At 39.5% G+C, this 14887-nt stretch overlaps 1 protein-coding gene across 8 annotated transcripts in view; it reads right to left on the bottom strand.

Moving 5' to 3' along the window:
- RPGRIP1L (RPGRIP1 like) overlaps window positions 1–14887 on the bottom strand; it is a 140465-nt gene that overhangs the window by 55077 nt on the left and 70501 nt on the right. For all 8 annotated transcript variants that reach the window (XR_006275170.1, XM_043495113.1, XM_043495115.1 and 5 more), the window contains 4 exons: window positions 13681–13832; window positions 7723–8095; window positions 1382–1596; window positions 327–407 (listed from right to left, as the gene is read on the bottom strand). Coding sequence is in view for 7 of the 8 variants with exons in the window: in XM_043495113.1 (XP_043351048.1) it covers window positions 327–407; window positions 1382–1596; window positions 7723–8095; window positions 13681–13832 (821 nt within the window). In the remaining variant the exon portion in view is untranslated. The remainder of the gene's footprint in view (window positions 1–326; window positions 408–1381; window positions 1597–7722; window positions 8096–13680; window positions 13833–14887) is intronic.

Below are 14887 nucleotides of genomic sequence, written 5' to 3'. Positions count from 1 at the left end.
TCTGACTAAAATTTAACTGACAGTAGGAAGAGTTGTAGATCAACACTGATATGTTTTTAATATGATTAATTAAGGTTATCAAATGTATTTATGAACAGAAGAACGTAACTGTATATAGGCCAAATATAATTAATACACCGTATTAACAAATAATAAACTACACTTAACACTCATCTCAGGACATTTTACAACTGATGTTAGAGACTCCATTTTAGTTAACTGGCTTCAGCTGATTAAAATAGTAATTATTGGTACTATAATTTGTTTGAATTATTGCACGAGTACATTTTCAATACATAAATTCTTAAAAAATACTTAAACCTCACTGGAATCGGTAGTATGCTGACATCCATAAAAGACACTTTCTTATCTGCTAGAGTACGCTGCCTTGGTTTGGGCTTTGGTGCCTAGGATAAATCAATATAATTAAAAAAGGTTTTTGCCACAATGTAGTACTGGGCCTTTAAGAACAAAGAGGCCAAAGCACCCATGACTTGTAAGCTGCTTCCTAATTAGCACCTGGACCACACAAATGGGGAACCGGTGGCACCTTAGAGACTAACAAATTTATTAGAGCATAAGCTTTCGTGAGCTACAGCTCACTTCATCGGATGCATTGGGGAAGAAACAGAGCATGGACGAGTCAGTCAGGAAAAGAGCAGGTGAGAGTTGCTTAGGAGCAAGTGATCTGTAAGTGAGAGCTTCCAGACACCAGGAGACTCCAGCAGGTCCCTGGAGAAAGCTGTAGGTGGTTACTAGAGGAAGGCTGAAAGCAGGAGAACAGCAAGAGGGGCTTGCTGACTGACCACTCCAGCCACACAACAAGCGCCAAAAGCCAGGAGAGAGCTGAAAGCCAAAGAGGCAGGCATGCCTGTTCTGCCACAGCCTACCACCTCATAATTCTGCTTCTGAGTGTCTTTTTTTCCTCTCGCGCTCTCCCAGTGTCTGTATTTTTGTCAGTTCCTTCTCTGGGAACTTCTAGGTGACAGGTAGAAACACAGTGGAAGCTAGCATTGTATGGAAAATTAATGAACAATACTGAAATATTTCCCTGTAAAATCTGATTGAGGATTTGGAATTTACTTATTTTAAAAACAAAGGTAAATAATTTGAAATGTCTAGAAAAAGGTTAGTGTTTGCTTTGTCTCTCCTATACAATTGTCTGTGTACAGAAGACTTAAAAGCTTCAAAAGTGACAAAATAGAGGCCTTTTCTTCCAGCAGAAATCCAACTGGTGGTTGTATGAAGTATTTCTACTAGTCTCTATTAAATGCACTGTATTGTAGGGATTAATCGTACTTGGCTATCGTACTTGATGGGATGATCTACTGTAATAGGTCTTTTCTATCTCTAACTTCTTTGAATTTGTTATATTACTTACTGTCTTTGATGAAGTAAAAGAAGGGGTCAAAGTTAGAGTCTGCACTTCTTCCTTCACTGGTAATTTAGTTGCTGTCGATTTTTCATTTTGGATGCAACTCACTAGGTCTGCTGCCATTGCTGATCCACTTGGAGGTAGATAGGCGAACCTCCATTTTAGTTCAACGTTGATGGTGCCAGAAGAATGTCTTCCAGAATCTGTTAGTTCAAATGTACCTGAAAGAAGAGTACAAAACCCATCTAGCTATATAGTTATCATGCAAAGTGAAACAACAGCATGTAATACAAGAATTATAGAGGGATGGCATTCCGTTTCTTGAGCTCCGTGCAGCACCACAACCAAGACAGGTTTTAGAATATTAATTCCAAGCAAAAGGATATGTCCTGTAATTTCAAGTCTCACATGGAGAGTATTTTAAAGCAAAGGATTTGAGGGCAGGCCATAACTACAAGAGGGGAAAAAGTAGTGCAAAGCAGTCAAAGCTTAGTGTAGGTACCACTCTTTCCTCAGAGGGAGTTACCTTGGAGAACAAAATTTCAGTTCATGACAATGTAAAAGAATGCCTATTGTTGAGGTTCCCTTAGCGAATTTGTTCAGGATTGATTGGTTACATCCACAGCATATGTTAGAATGGGAGCCCAACAAATCAAGCATATCAATGGTAGGATCCAAATGCATACAGGTTGGAGGCCTCTGTCAACAAGCATAATTCAGTGTTTATGTGCTAAACTCTTCATGTTTATTCCTTCTTTTGGGATCACGATTGGGCTCAGGAATTGGAGACAGATGTGTGTGCATAATATTGTGCATATGGCCCAGAGGTTCTCATACTGGGTCTCACTAATGAAGCATTCCTGAGTCAGTATGGATGGAAGGGCAATCTAGAGGGAGCAAAGGAATGGATCAAAGAGGGGGAATACTTTTGGACCAGCTGATACCACTTGTACACTCTTTGGCAACCTGGTAACAGGCACTGGATGTGACTATTTTTCACCTCAGTAAAAATGATTTAGGAATGTGTGAGGAAATCAACTTGATGATCAGAACTAAATGGGTTTTGGTGCAGATCCAGAATTTTTTTCCTTGGAGGGATGATTATTTGGTCTGAATTGATGCAACAGAGTACAGAAGGAAGCCATAAAGCCTCCCTGGGTTGAAAAGGGTAGAGCAGTGGTTCTCAACCTTTCCAGACTACTGTACCCCTTTCAGGAGTCGGTTTGTCTTGCATACCCCCAAGTTTCACCTCACTTAAAAATTACTTGCTTACAAAAATCAGATCTAAAAAATACAAGTATCATCGCACACTACTACTGAAAAGTTGTTTACTTATATTGTCTGTATGTAATTTCAGTTTGTACTGGTTTTGCCCGTGCTTTTTATATAGCCTGTTGTAAAACTAGGCAAATATCTACATGAGTTGATGTACCCCCTGGAAGACCTCTGTGTACCCCGAGGGGTACACATACCCCTGGTTGAGAACCACTGGGCTAGAGAGTACATGAATATGGAAGTGGCTAAATTCATATGTGACCAAGAGGATTGGTAATTACTCATCTGGACTTATCAAACTGGGCACCCGAGTTATTCAGGGAGGATGGGATATACCTAACCAATTGGGCAACAAATATACTTTTGTTTGATATTGAGGAAGAAATCAGTAAATATCTGGGAACCTTGATGTGTAGGGGTGAGGGGGTAGGGGTGAGGAGAGGAAACAGCCAAAGGCAAGTACTTAAGGTATCCATAGTGCATGTAAATCCATTCTCCAATCATGATGGAAGAAACATGGGTGGAGATGGAGGAGGATAAGGGTAAATATATGGTTGATCGTGCTGAAATTTGGGGATGGGTAAGAAAATAAGAAGTCCATGTCTTTAAATGGCACATATTTTTTGCCTGCCTGTTTGCATGAAGGAGGTATTGTAGCTGATGTCTACCATATAGTTTTTGAGCAAGGCCTTGCTGACGGGGAGTGCAATTTGGGCCGATGATCATGTCTGCAAGATGTTGATCACTTTGTACTGTGACTCTGACTTCTTCAAGCGAGATTTGTAATGAATCCACTACTTAAAGAGGTCTTGCAACTGCTTGAAGTTGTCTGCTCTAGATGGTGGGAGAGGAACAACAGCTTCATCAGGAAAGATGAGGAAATGTTGATCACAGGTGTAGCCTCCTTGTTTAGTCTCTCCTTCTGTTCCTCAAAGATCCTCAAGAATTGGTATCTATATGCTGCCCATGGGTCCCAGTATGGCCACTGAGGTGGTGCAAAGGGCCTGGATGGGGGCACCAAGGATGTTCATACCAAGTGGGTGGGCCTTGTCTACCCTGGTGATAGACTGATCGGTTTCTACATGGCTAGATCAATGATGTTGTCATATAGAGCCTTGCACAGACACGGAGTATAGGTAATACCCATCATCTACCTCATCGTCGCTTGACTGGGTGGAGCAGTCATGGATGGTGGAGGAGATTGTCTTGGTAGCACGTATAAGTCAGGGGACTGGGATGTAATCAGTACTGCAGTCATATTGATACCTAGCAAAGGTGATTCAGGCATCTCCGAGACCATCAAGTCTTTAGGGAACCAAAATTCCTTTGGCATCGAAGCAGCCGTTGGCTGAGCAGAGGCCGTTGAAGTGGAAAGAGTCAATGGTACCAGAGGTATTTTGTGGGCCGACAAATGGCTAGCAAATGTTGCCCTAGCCTTTTGTGGGGCTGAAATACTCAGTACCGATTCTTTATAAGACTCCGTTGATTTGACTTTAGAGGAGCTGCATTGTTCTTCGCAGCTCCTTTCCCCTTGACAGTACCGATCTAGCCAAGCCTGCCCCCTTAGGATCTTTGGGCTTATTGGTGGTACCGGTACCTGAGGATCATGCAGCTTTGTGGGTACCTAGTCATGGGTCACTCGGTACCAACATAGTCAATCTTGTAGGAGAACTCATTCTCTTGGCTGATTCCCTACTCGGGGGACTAGTGTCCTGCTTTTTTGAGAGGAATCCAAAGATTTCCTCTTTGAAGTCACCAGAGAGTGCTGAGCCAATGATGTTGATGGGATCAGCCTCTCCAGGAATTGATGTATGTGGGGGAGGAGAGTCATGTCCCAGGTCTGGAGGCTGGTCAGAGTTAGCTTTCCATCATGAGCCATCTTGGCTTTAGCTCACATTTTTTTCTAGCTCTCAATTTAAGTTTGAGGCAAAATGTGCACTTCTGAGACACCTGTTACTCTCTGAGGTAGCAAACGCAGTGGGAATGGCCACAGCTGACAGGAATGGCTTCTCAACAGGCAAGGCAACATTTAAACCTGGGGGAACCAGATCCTTTTTAGTGTTCACTTCCCAAAAGGGAAAAAACTAAGGAAAATTAACTTACACTAAGATAATAACTAGGGCTCCGTGTCTGTCACGGAGGTCATAGAAATCACACATTCTGTGACTTTCTGCAACCTTTGAGACTTCTGCAATGGCTGGTGTGGATGACCCCAGGGCTGCCAAAGTAGCTGGCCTGGGCGTCAGCTGCTCAGGGAGCCCTGGGTACAGCCACATCAGCCGCTGCTGGAACAACTCCACAGCAAGCCCCTTGGGTGGACCTGCAGCCAGCTGCACCAGCCGCAGCAGCTGCTGTTTGGGCAGCCCCAGGCAGCTGGCCCTGGGAATTGCCTGACCTGGCCCCGGGGACTGCCTGAGCAGCAGTCCTGGGGTTGGATGGAGCAGCCGCTGCTCAGCGACCCCTGGCAGCTAGGGCTGCTGGCCCCCAGCAACAGTCCCGGGGGCAGCTGGAGCAGCAGCATGTGGGTGGTCCCGCCAGTGGCCGGAGCAGCCGCTGCTCGGCAGCCCCAAGCAGCTGACCCTGGCACCACCCTGTCCCCCTGAGCAGTGGCTGGCCCCGCACCCCCCATCCTCCCTGAGCAGTGGTCCCCAAGCTACTATTTATAGTACAAGTCATGGGCGTGAATTTTTCTTTATTGCCTGTGACCTGTCCATGACTTTTACTTAAAATACCCATGACTAAATCATAGCCTTAGTATAATTATTCCTCAAGCAAAATAAAAATTTTTTTATGTGGGAGGGGGAGAAAAGGAAAGGGTGAAAGAAAAAGAGGTAACAACACTAATGGAAGCTCTATTACTATGTCTAATACTGAAGGAAACATAAGAAAATGCTAAGAGAACTCTGCCAATGGGTTCTGTTAAGGCTCCTTCTCAGGCCAAGGGGGTTTGAGAAGGAACTCAGGGTGGTAGCAACAAGGCAGAGTACTAGAAGAGGAGAGCACATATGCGGGCTGAATGGACACTGCTACCTAAAATCTCTGATCTGGGGTGCAGGGATGCAAATACACGTAGAGTAGAGCACCCATAGGGACACTACTCGAAGAAGAGCAGCTTCTATTCACTTTTAGTCACAAATTTAACTATTTTATTAGTTACAAGTTGGACAAGAACTTTAAAATAAGATTATGAAGCAGCTCTGAGTCCACTGCCCAGCAAACCTGGGAAATGTTTTCCTATTTTAAATACACATTAGAAACATCTTTCCCTAATTCAAACCACCACATATTTTCCTCTTCAATACATAATAGAATTACATTTTTAGAGTCTCAGCATGGATCTCTGCAAATGATTTCATTAAGTTATTTTCCAGTGGTGCATTAAGAAGCAATAATTATCTACTGTAAATAAATAGGTTTTCTAAAAATATAAGCAATACATATAAACAGGCATCCTAAACTACATAAACTACAGCACCAATTAAGTGCAGCTAAGTATAAGATTATTAACCTATATGCTAAATGTTTTTCTTTGACAGAATTAGTTTAAAAACAAAAAAGAAAAGTTAGAAATACCTTTCACTTAGCTTTCAGTTTACTAGATAATTCAAAACTTCACAGGCAGTGTTTTAATATTTCAACATATTCCCAAATTATTCCCACTATATGCCCCAATCCCACAATCAGATATATAGGAGAGCAAGTGTTCATCCGTGTGGATCCAATTGCAGTACCGTGGGCTCAGCTGACACACTATTTGGACATATGTCTTAGAAGTGACATCTTAATAAATGTGTGCAAAATATTGCTCTACCTCTCTAAAATAAAGCCTCATTATAAATATCTTAAGACTCCCCCACAAAAAAAAGTTGCATTTATATTTGTTTTAGTTTGTGGACTTTTTTCACATTTATTATCGGTCTGCTGCATAGCATGGGTTCAAATGACCTTCCTGTTTTCTTTGCTCTATGGCTGAAAGATGACAAAGGGTTTCTCATGTTAATGTCCCGATTTTTTTTTTTAAGTGCACTTCAGTTAAAATGATTAAAGGAAAATCCTGAAAAAATGAAGTCAAAGGATGGAAGGTAACCATGGAGGAAATTAGCATGCTTTTACTAGAAAAAGGAAGAAAGATCACTGGAAAAAGAGAGAGAAAACAACTACAAAATTCTTTCTATTATAAGGTTATTACCGGTCACTAAGCATTTAAAAAGAGTACCATGAAAGTATATCTTCAAGAGATCCAGATAACTTTTTTAATCACACAGATGCATTCAGGAGGATTTCCAAGATTTCTTTTAAGAAAACTCATTGAATCTATATTTGTTTTCTATGTACTTTACAGAGGCCCTGTTACATTTTAATAAAGCAGCAAGGTCAGAAATCTAATGTTCAGTTTTGCACTTTCCAAGTGATATTAACACTACCACTGCTCTATTACCACACTAAATACAAATGCTAATGATGTGGTGTCAGAAATACATCACATTGACAAGTCAACCAATCAGGATAGATTTCTGACAGTCAAATCTATGATCAAAAAGTCAAATGCATGGGAAAATATTACTAGAATAAAGAAAATATAGATGGTGTTTTAGCAATTAACTCAGTCCTATTAATGAATGATTGATTTATATCATCCAGGCTAAATTATCATATAGTATTCATACCACAGTCGAAATGCCCATTCATAGCAGAAGAACACAGGATCAAAAGATGTTACTTGTCATTAGTGTGAGCAGGCTGAATGAGAACTTTACCACTGAGTTTGTTGGGTTTTTTTTTTTTTTTTTAACTCATGGGGAAGTTTTTTTTTTTTAAAATACAATTTCCCCCATCATTCCAAGAAGACTTGTGCAAAAAGCTGGACCTTGCATTCAACCCTACAGATTGCCAGGTTTGAATCATTCTGCTTTTCTGGTGGTAATTAGATGCAAAGCAAAGATCCCCAACAACATCAGAATTTCAATTTATGTTTATGTAAAACTGGGAAAACACAGTGAATTAAACACATAAAATATATCATGAAGCAGTACATGTAAAGTTAGTTAGCTTTGAAAAGATCAAATTCTTACCTGAGATGTATCTGTCCTGAGCTAAAGAGATAAGAGGGACAATGGCTTTCCCTACATAAACACCTTCTTCTGTTTCACCATCATCAAACACATAAAAAATCAAGGATTCTAATTTTAAATATTGGTCTAAATCTGCATTCATTGGCACTGGAAAACACATGTGATCGTCAAATTGAGGGCTGTTGCTGCTATGAATGATGGGAGTATCATGGTCTGCAAAATCAAAGAACTTGTAGACAACATAAGGATTTGGCTGAACGTGGTTTTTTCGGGACTGAAGATTGTTACAACATTTTATTGTAATATGAAGCTCATTTAAGTTGCCATCTGCTGAAGTGTTGACTTGGTCAGTTCTGAGTATCGGTTGCTTTAACTGAAAAAAGCACATGTTAATTAAAACCCATTAGAATTCTTATTCTGGTACAGAAGAGCTATATAAAAAAGCAAAAACAGCTGCCTGCTTGAATGACAACTAACCTACTATTTAACTAACTTAATCTGTCAAAACTTTACTTTAACAATAAATTTCAGTAACTTTGGTTATAAGCATAGGGGAAGAAGAGATTAATCCTTTCCTATCTACTACTTATTTGTTTTCTTCTTGTAAAACTTTATGAATCATGTGCCAGTCAGAGCTGGGCAAATAGTGGATTCTTCAGTTCGCTGACAATTCCAATAAATTGAAAAAAGTTTCATTTTGAGTTAAACCAAAACAAATTCTTTTGAAATTTTACTGAATCGAAAAGTCAGAACAAAATTTGAGTGAGGTTGAATGAAATGTTTTGTTCAACCCAACTCAAATTTTTTTTTAATGTAGGGCATTTTAAGCAAAAGCAAAAGGGGACTAGATTCACAAGATGGCTACAGGAGAAAGTGGCAACAGCAGTCTTCTTAAAACTTTTAACTCACTTATGTTGCGGGAGATATGGATTCAGTTCCCCAGCTGCCTGATGTGGAGCAAGGATTTGAACATAGGTCTCCCACAGTGCAGGAGAGTGCCCTATGAATTAGGGAATCAGATTCTAGTACGGATACTTCTTAATTTTGCTGTTGAAGCTCTTCCACTTTTTATAAATAATTAATAATCATTTTAGCAGGGACTTCAATTTAGGTCTCCCACATCCTAGGAGAGTCCCCTAAGTCATTCTCCCTCTTTTTTTGGTCCAATGACTATTCATTAATTATTAATAGTGGCAATTCACAGTCATCCAACCTAAGTGCCCTAATCACTGGGCCAAAAGTTATAAGGAGACTGCCTTTTCCTAAAGCTCTTTTGTGACTCCAACCCAAAAACCATTCAACCAAACAAAAAACTTAAATTTTGGGGGAACTATTCTCCAAACTTGACATAAAATTGGGAAGAGTTTCTGGTTGACCAAAACAGCATTTTTTGGCAAATAAACTATTTGCGCAAAAAAAAAAAAAAAGGCACCCAGCTCTAACTCAGTCAGTCTAAAAAACTATTATTGTCATTGTTCTATAGGTAATCAAATGAATTATAGTATAAATTATATTAGTATTTTTAACTCTATAAGATTTTGAAAAAGTCAAGCATCTCAACCTTGACTTATTCCTATGAAGTGAGCTGTAGCTCACGAAAGCTTATGCTCTAATAAATTTGTTAGTCTCTAAGGTGCCACGGGTACTCCTTTTCTTTTATCTCTATTCAATGTCTCAATATAATTTTTATAATTATAACCTCATTTGTACATACATTTTTCAATAATTTAAAATTAATGATCCAAATTAATTCCTATTGTGTCTCTAGAGTTACACCAGGGATTTATTTGTCCCAGTTATTTCCCATCCCGTGATCCAAAGATCTTTATTTAAAAAAAGTTCTGAAGTGTAGCAATACCCTACAACCGATATTGGTGCAATAGTACTGTAAAGCCAATGAAATTTTCTTAATTTATACATAAATCATCAACACCTTGCATATTCTGGGGCAAGGTGAACATACATTTTGCACAAGACTTGTATACTCCATAGCACCGTTGTAGACTAAGAATTCTACAGCAGCTTCAATTGTAATTTTAATATTAATGTTTTAAAATTAAATATAAAAATGAGTAATCCAATGGAGATCAGTATCTCCCCTCTTATTTATTGATATTAAATTCATTATTCCATCTCTACATTTTTAGTTTTTGATATGCCAGAGATACTTGTACTGCCAGCGCGTGATTGCATTGCCGAAGTTGTTGGAGGAAGGTGGAACTTTTGGTTGAGGTGTGGCTTTTGATATCTGGACAATTTGATTTTGTGGGATACATCACATTAGCGGAATCTCTCTCTAAAACGATCAATTAATGTTGTCACTGAAACCTACAGAACATACAGTTTCAGATTTATCAACTGAGAGAACGGGGCAGTGCACACCTCTCAGAGCTATTGTTTCAAGCTACTAGACTCAGAGAGACAATCTGTTTGTAACAGATTGTATTAGGGTCACATTTTCAAGATCACTGTATTTTTATGACCATCAGGGCTAGGGGTTTTTTGATATTTTTAAATAAATGAAAGCTTAGATTCTGGAGCACAATACAGCAACTAGTTGTGAAGATGAGGACTATACTGTGCTCGTTACATGATATTATTACCTGTGTTCAAATTATAACAGGAAATATTTCTGAAAGCAGCAGAGATTCAGCCAGGTGTGTGGAAGGTTTCTTTCCACCCTATTTCCCCACAAAATACAGATTTTAATGCTTGTTTTAACAACTGTCAGCAGCTACCAATTAAATGACCACACTGCACCTCAAAGTGTGTGTGGAGGGGATTGTTGTCTGGCTGGCCGAGGGAAAGGGAACAGTGCTCTACTGTTGTAGTGAGGGAGGGATGGGAGAGAGGTCAGAAGCTGCTGCAAAAGGGGGGAATGGGTCAGCGTGGCAATACTGACTCACCCCCTGGGACCAGAAGAGTAGAAAAGAGACAAGCCCAGGTAGGATAAGCCCTTTTCCACAGAGCAGGCGAGGCAGCACCCATCCTCACTCCCTTTAGGTGGCAAAAAAAACCATTTTTGGTCAGGACCTGCTGTGGGCTTTGCACTAGTTGCCCCTTTTTAGGTGGCTAGGAAGGAATTTTTTCCTCGCCACCTGCTTGGCCTAGGTGGAGTGGAGGTTTTTTGCCCTCCTCACAGCGCGTTTAGGAAGAGCTTTGTTAATGTGAAGGGAGTTAAATAATGAGTTGCGACATATAGTCTAAGTGTGGGGTGGATGTCCAGTGCCGGTATTCCATAGGTAGGGCCCTACCAATTTCACGGCTGTGAAAAACATGAAATCTGATCTCCCCCTTGCTGCAAGTGCTGGCCGGGCTGGGGAGGGACAGGACTTGTCCTTCCCCGTATGACTGCTCTCAGGGTGGGTGGGGGAAATCAGACCCACCTTCAAGTGCCTCCCCCTTCTGGAGGAAGCTCTGGGGCTGGGCAACAACCCTTGAGGTTCCTGCAGCTGAAGGAGGTTTGTGGAAATGAGTCCGACCTCTCCCTGCTGTTGGGAGCACTCTAGCCTAGGATTCCTAGCTGCAAGTCCCCGCTGGGCTGGGGAGGGAATCAGACCCACCTCTGGCTACCTTTCGGGTTGGGACCCCACAGTTACAATACCATGTAATTTCAGATGTAAACATCTAAAAACATGAAATTGACTAATTTAAAAACCCTCTGGTCATGAAAGTGATCAAAATGGACCATGAATTTGGTAGGGCCCTATCCATAGAGAAGATATACAATGACTGGATAAATGGCTTGGTAAAAGGCTTAAAAAGGAGGTATTGGTTAAAGGAATAGAATGGGGTGGATTTGCGGCTCCTATGAATGGTCTGGCAGGAAGCCAACTCCCTTTCTTTTAGCCTACCTTAACCCTCCTATGAGAGGGGGGTGAATGGTAAGGTCCATGCAATGGGTTGTCTGGGTGGGACCTGGACAGAAAAAGACGGGGCTGGCAGAAGCCCCCTGGGTAGTTACTGAATGAACATGGGATTACCTGCACTGTACACTTTTATCTGCTGGGTACTCCCAGACATCTAATAATAAAGTTGCGGCCTGATTAAAACCATATCAAGCGTCTTCTGTCCTTCTTTTGGTATAGCTGGACAATGAAAAGACTCTTCAATTCTTGTAAACACAAAGCCAGAGTAAGAAATTGCAATACTATTGGTATTATTAACAGTTACATTATTTGTAACAACTACAAAGTAAAAATGCTTGCATTGATCTAAATATAAGTTACTGCATCAAATTTCTCAGGTTACACTGATGTAAATCTGGAGTAACTCCATTGAAGCCACTCCAGATTTACACTAACAAACTGAAAGCAAAAACTGACTCACTATCACATTAAAGAAAGTGTTTAATTTTGTTTAGCTCAAGTTTTTTGTTTCCTAAGTCAATGTCAAACACATCTGAACTTCTCTCCTTTTACTCCCTGACTGTTGCTTACTATTGTTATGATGCATAAGTAATAGTCATATGTTAAAGTATGTTAATAGACTTCATCTGGATGAATTAGACAAAAAGGAAAAAGAAACAGTTCAGTGTAAAAAATATTATTTTATTGTAGTATATTTTAAGTAACTTTATTGTAAATTTGTGAAACTATCGAAGAAAAGCCATTTGGTAAAATTATTTACTGTGCTGTGCTAAATTGTTTTTGCAACATCAATCTAACTGATATAAGCAAACACGAAATCGTGTATTTCCACTAATTTCAAATTAACCCCTTTAAATCTGGACTTAAATCTGTAGAATTCTGCAATAGCACTAATGTATTTTTCATTAACATTTGTAATTTCAAGAGCAAGAAAACAGCCATTTGAGTTTAAAGGATGTCTCAGTTTGTAAGCACTTTGGAACCAGGCCTTTCTGTATATTCCATGCAACAGTATGCATAACACATATAATAAAATAAATAACAATGGATCTACTCCTGCAAGGTGATAACATACTGAACTCTGCAAGAGATGATAATCAGCTCTAATTTTTACTTGGAATTCATGAGGCTTCTTTAGCAAATTGGAGGAGGTGCTAAGCAACTTGTAAGATCATGGTCAACAGTAGAAATATTGACCTTGCTTTGAAAATTAAAAGGAAATAATGGAGAATTTCCATACAGTCATGGAGCAGTTTACAACATTCATTTTTATCCATGGCAGTTTGAGAGATGAAACCAAATACTCATCTCCAGCCTCCTAGATAAGCCATGATCCAGGATGCCTGTGTTTTTCTTCAACAGCAGCTTTTCCTGCCTGTATTGCTGAGAAGTCGAGCTGGCTGAGAAAGTTTGAAATGTTTAACATTTTTCATTTAAATGTTTCTTTGATTTAAAAAAATAAATCAAATTTTTGGAGAAAAGATGTATTTTGTTTTTTAGACACCTTTCACAGGAAGCGGCTTTCTTTTTTTAAATTAGCTCGTTTTAGCAGAGGTTTTGCTCACTCTAACCTTTTTGACAGGCCACTTTTCTTTCTCTCTCTCATTTTCCCTTGACTGAGAAATATAAAACACAGTCTCAACCTGATTATCCAAACAACAAAAATCCTAAGATTTCTGCTGCTCAAGCACTTCCCATGTACTAGAGGGCTGAGCTAATGGGCCAGCCTAGAAATCATGGGTATTGCTGTAGAGCAACATGTTGGAAAAATTTGGCATCTCAGAATCAGAAGAGTTAAACACAATGTTTACTCATCATTATTTCACTACTTTCAGGCCAAGAAGTTAGCAACAGCTAGTAGTTTTAGTGACAATTAATGACTGATGGTTAAAACCTATTCTCCCTCACACAACCATATATTGTATCATACAACTAGTAAAATCAAAAACTTTTCTGTTCAAGATCCCTTAAAAAAATAATGAAAAGGTTTATGTACACAGCAAAAGCTAACAGTGGAAGGAAGCTATTGAACGGAAATAAAATTTTGAACAGCTTACTCTATGTGAATACCAAAAATAAATTAGCTTACCTGTGGGGCTTTTTCATGTTCCTTTAAATTGGATGTTATGTATCCCAGAGCTTTTGATCTCTCTTTGTAGAGTCTGATAGCCTGATCCATAGGAACTCGTAACCTGACCCAGTAATCCACTGTGCCATAGTTTGGGATATGTCCTCCAGTTCCTATAGAATAAATATTTTATTATATATAATATTACATAAACATTTCAGTAGCAAAGCAAACACTAAAAAGTTAGGAAGTGCTAGAATTAAGGTTGCCTGTGCAAACTTAATTCTACTCTCTTGTGAATATGCATATGGTTTGTCAGCACTGCATCAGAAGTCTATGGCAGACCCAGAAACAAAGCCAGCTCTCTTGCAGCCAACTCCAGTGCCTAAACAAAAGAACATCCTTTTTCTTCTTGTCCATCCTCTGCACTGAATGAGACAGAGGTCTTGTAGAAAACAATAGGTGATCATGTGCATATGCATGTAATAGTTTTAGTTATAAGGTGGGTGCACAACTGGTTGACTAACAGTACTCAAAGAGAAGTTATCAGTGGTTCGCAGTCACACTGGGAGGATGTATCTAGCAGAGTCATACAAGGGTCTGTCCTGGCTCTGGTACGAGTCAATATTTTCATTAAATGACTTGGATAATGGAATGGAGAGAATGCTTATAATATTTACAGATGACACCAAGTTGGGATGGGTTGCAGGCACCTTAGAGGTCAGGATTAGAATTCAATATGACCTTGACAAATTACAGAATTGGTCTGAAATCAACAAGATGAAATTCAATAGAGACAAGTACAAAGCACTACAATTAAGAAGGAAAAATCAAATGCACAACTACAAAATGGGGGAATAACTGGCTAGATGCTATTACTGCAGAAAAGGAGCTGGGGGATATAGTGGATCACAAATTGAATATGAGAAAACAGTGTGACGCAGCTGTGAAAATATTCTGGGGTGTATTAAAAGGAATGTTGCATGTAAGACACAGAAGGTAATTGTTCTGCTTTACTCGGCACTGATGAGGCTAGAGAATCATGTCCAGTTTTCAGTGCCACACTTTAAGAAAGATGTGGACAAACTGAAGAGAGCAACAAACTGATAAAACGTTTAGAAAACCTGATCTATCAGAAAAGGTTTGGGCATGTTTAGTCTTGAAAAATGAACACTCAGGAGGGATTTGATAACAGTCTTCTAAAATGTTAAAGATGTTTTAAAGAGAA

Source organism: Dermochelys coriacea, chromosome 12 (assembly GCF_009764565.3).
Source record: "Dermochelys coriacea isolate rDerCor1 chromosome 12, rDerCor1.pri.v4, whole genome shotgun sequence".
Lineage (NCBI taxonomy): Eukaryota > Metazoa > Chordata > Testudines > Dermochelyidae > Dermochelys > Dermochelys coriacea.
The sequence above is the reverse complement of the archived record's forward strand: the minus strand, read 5'-3'. Positions and strand labels throughout refer to the sequence as shown.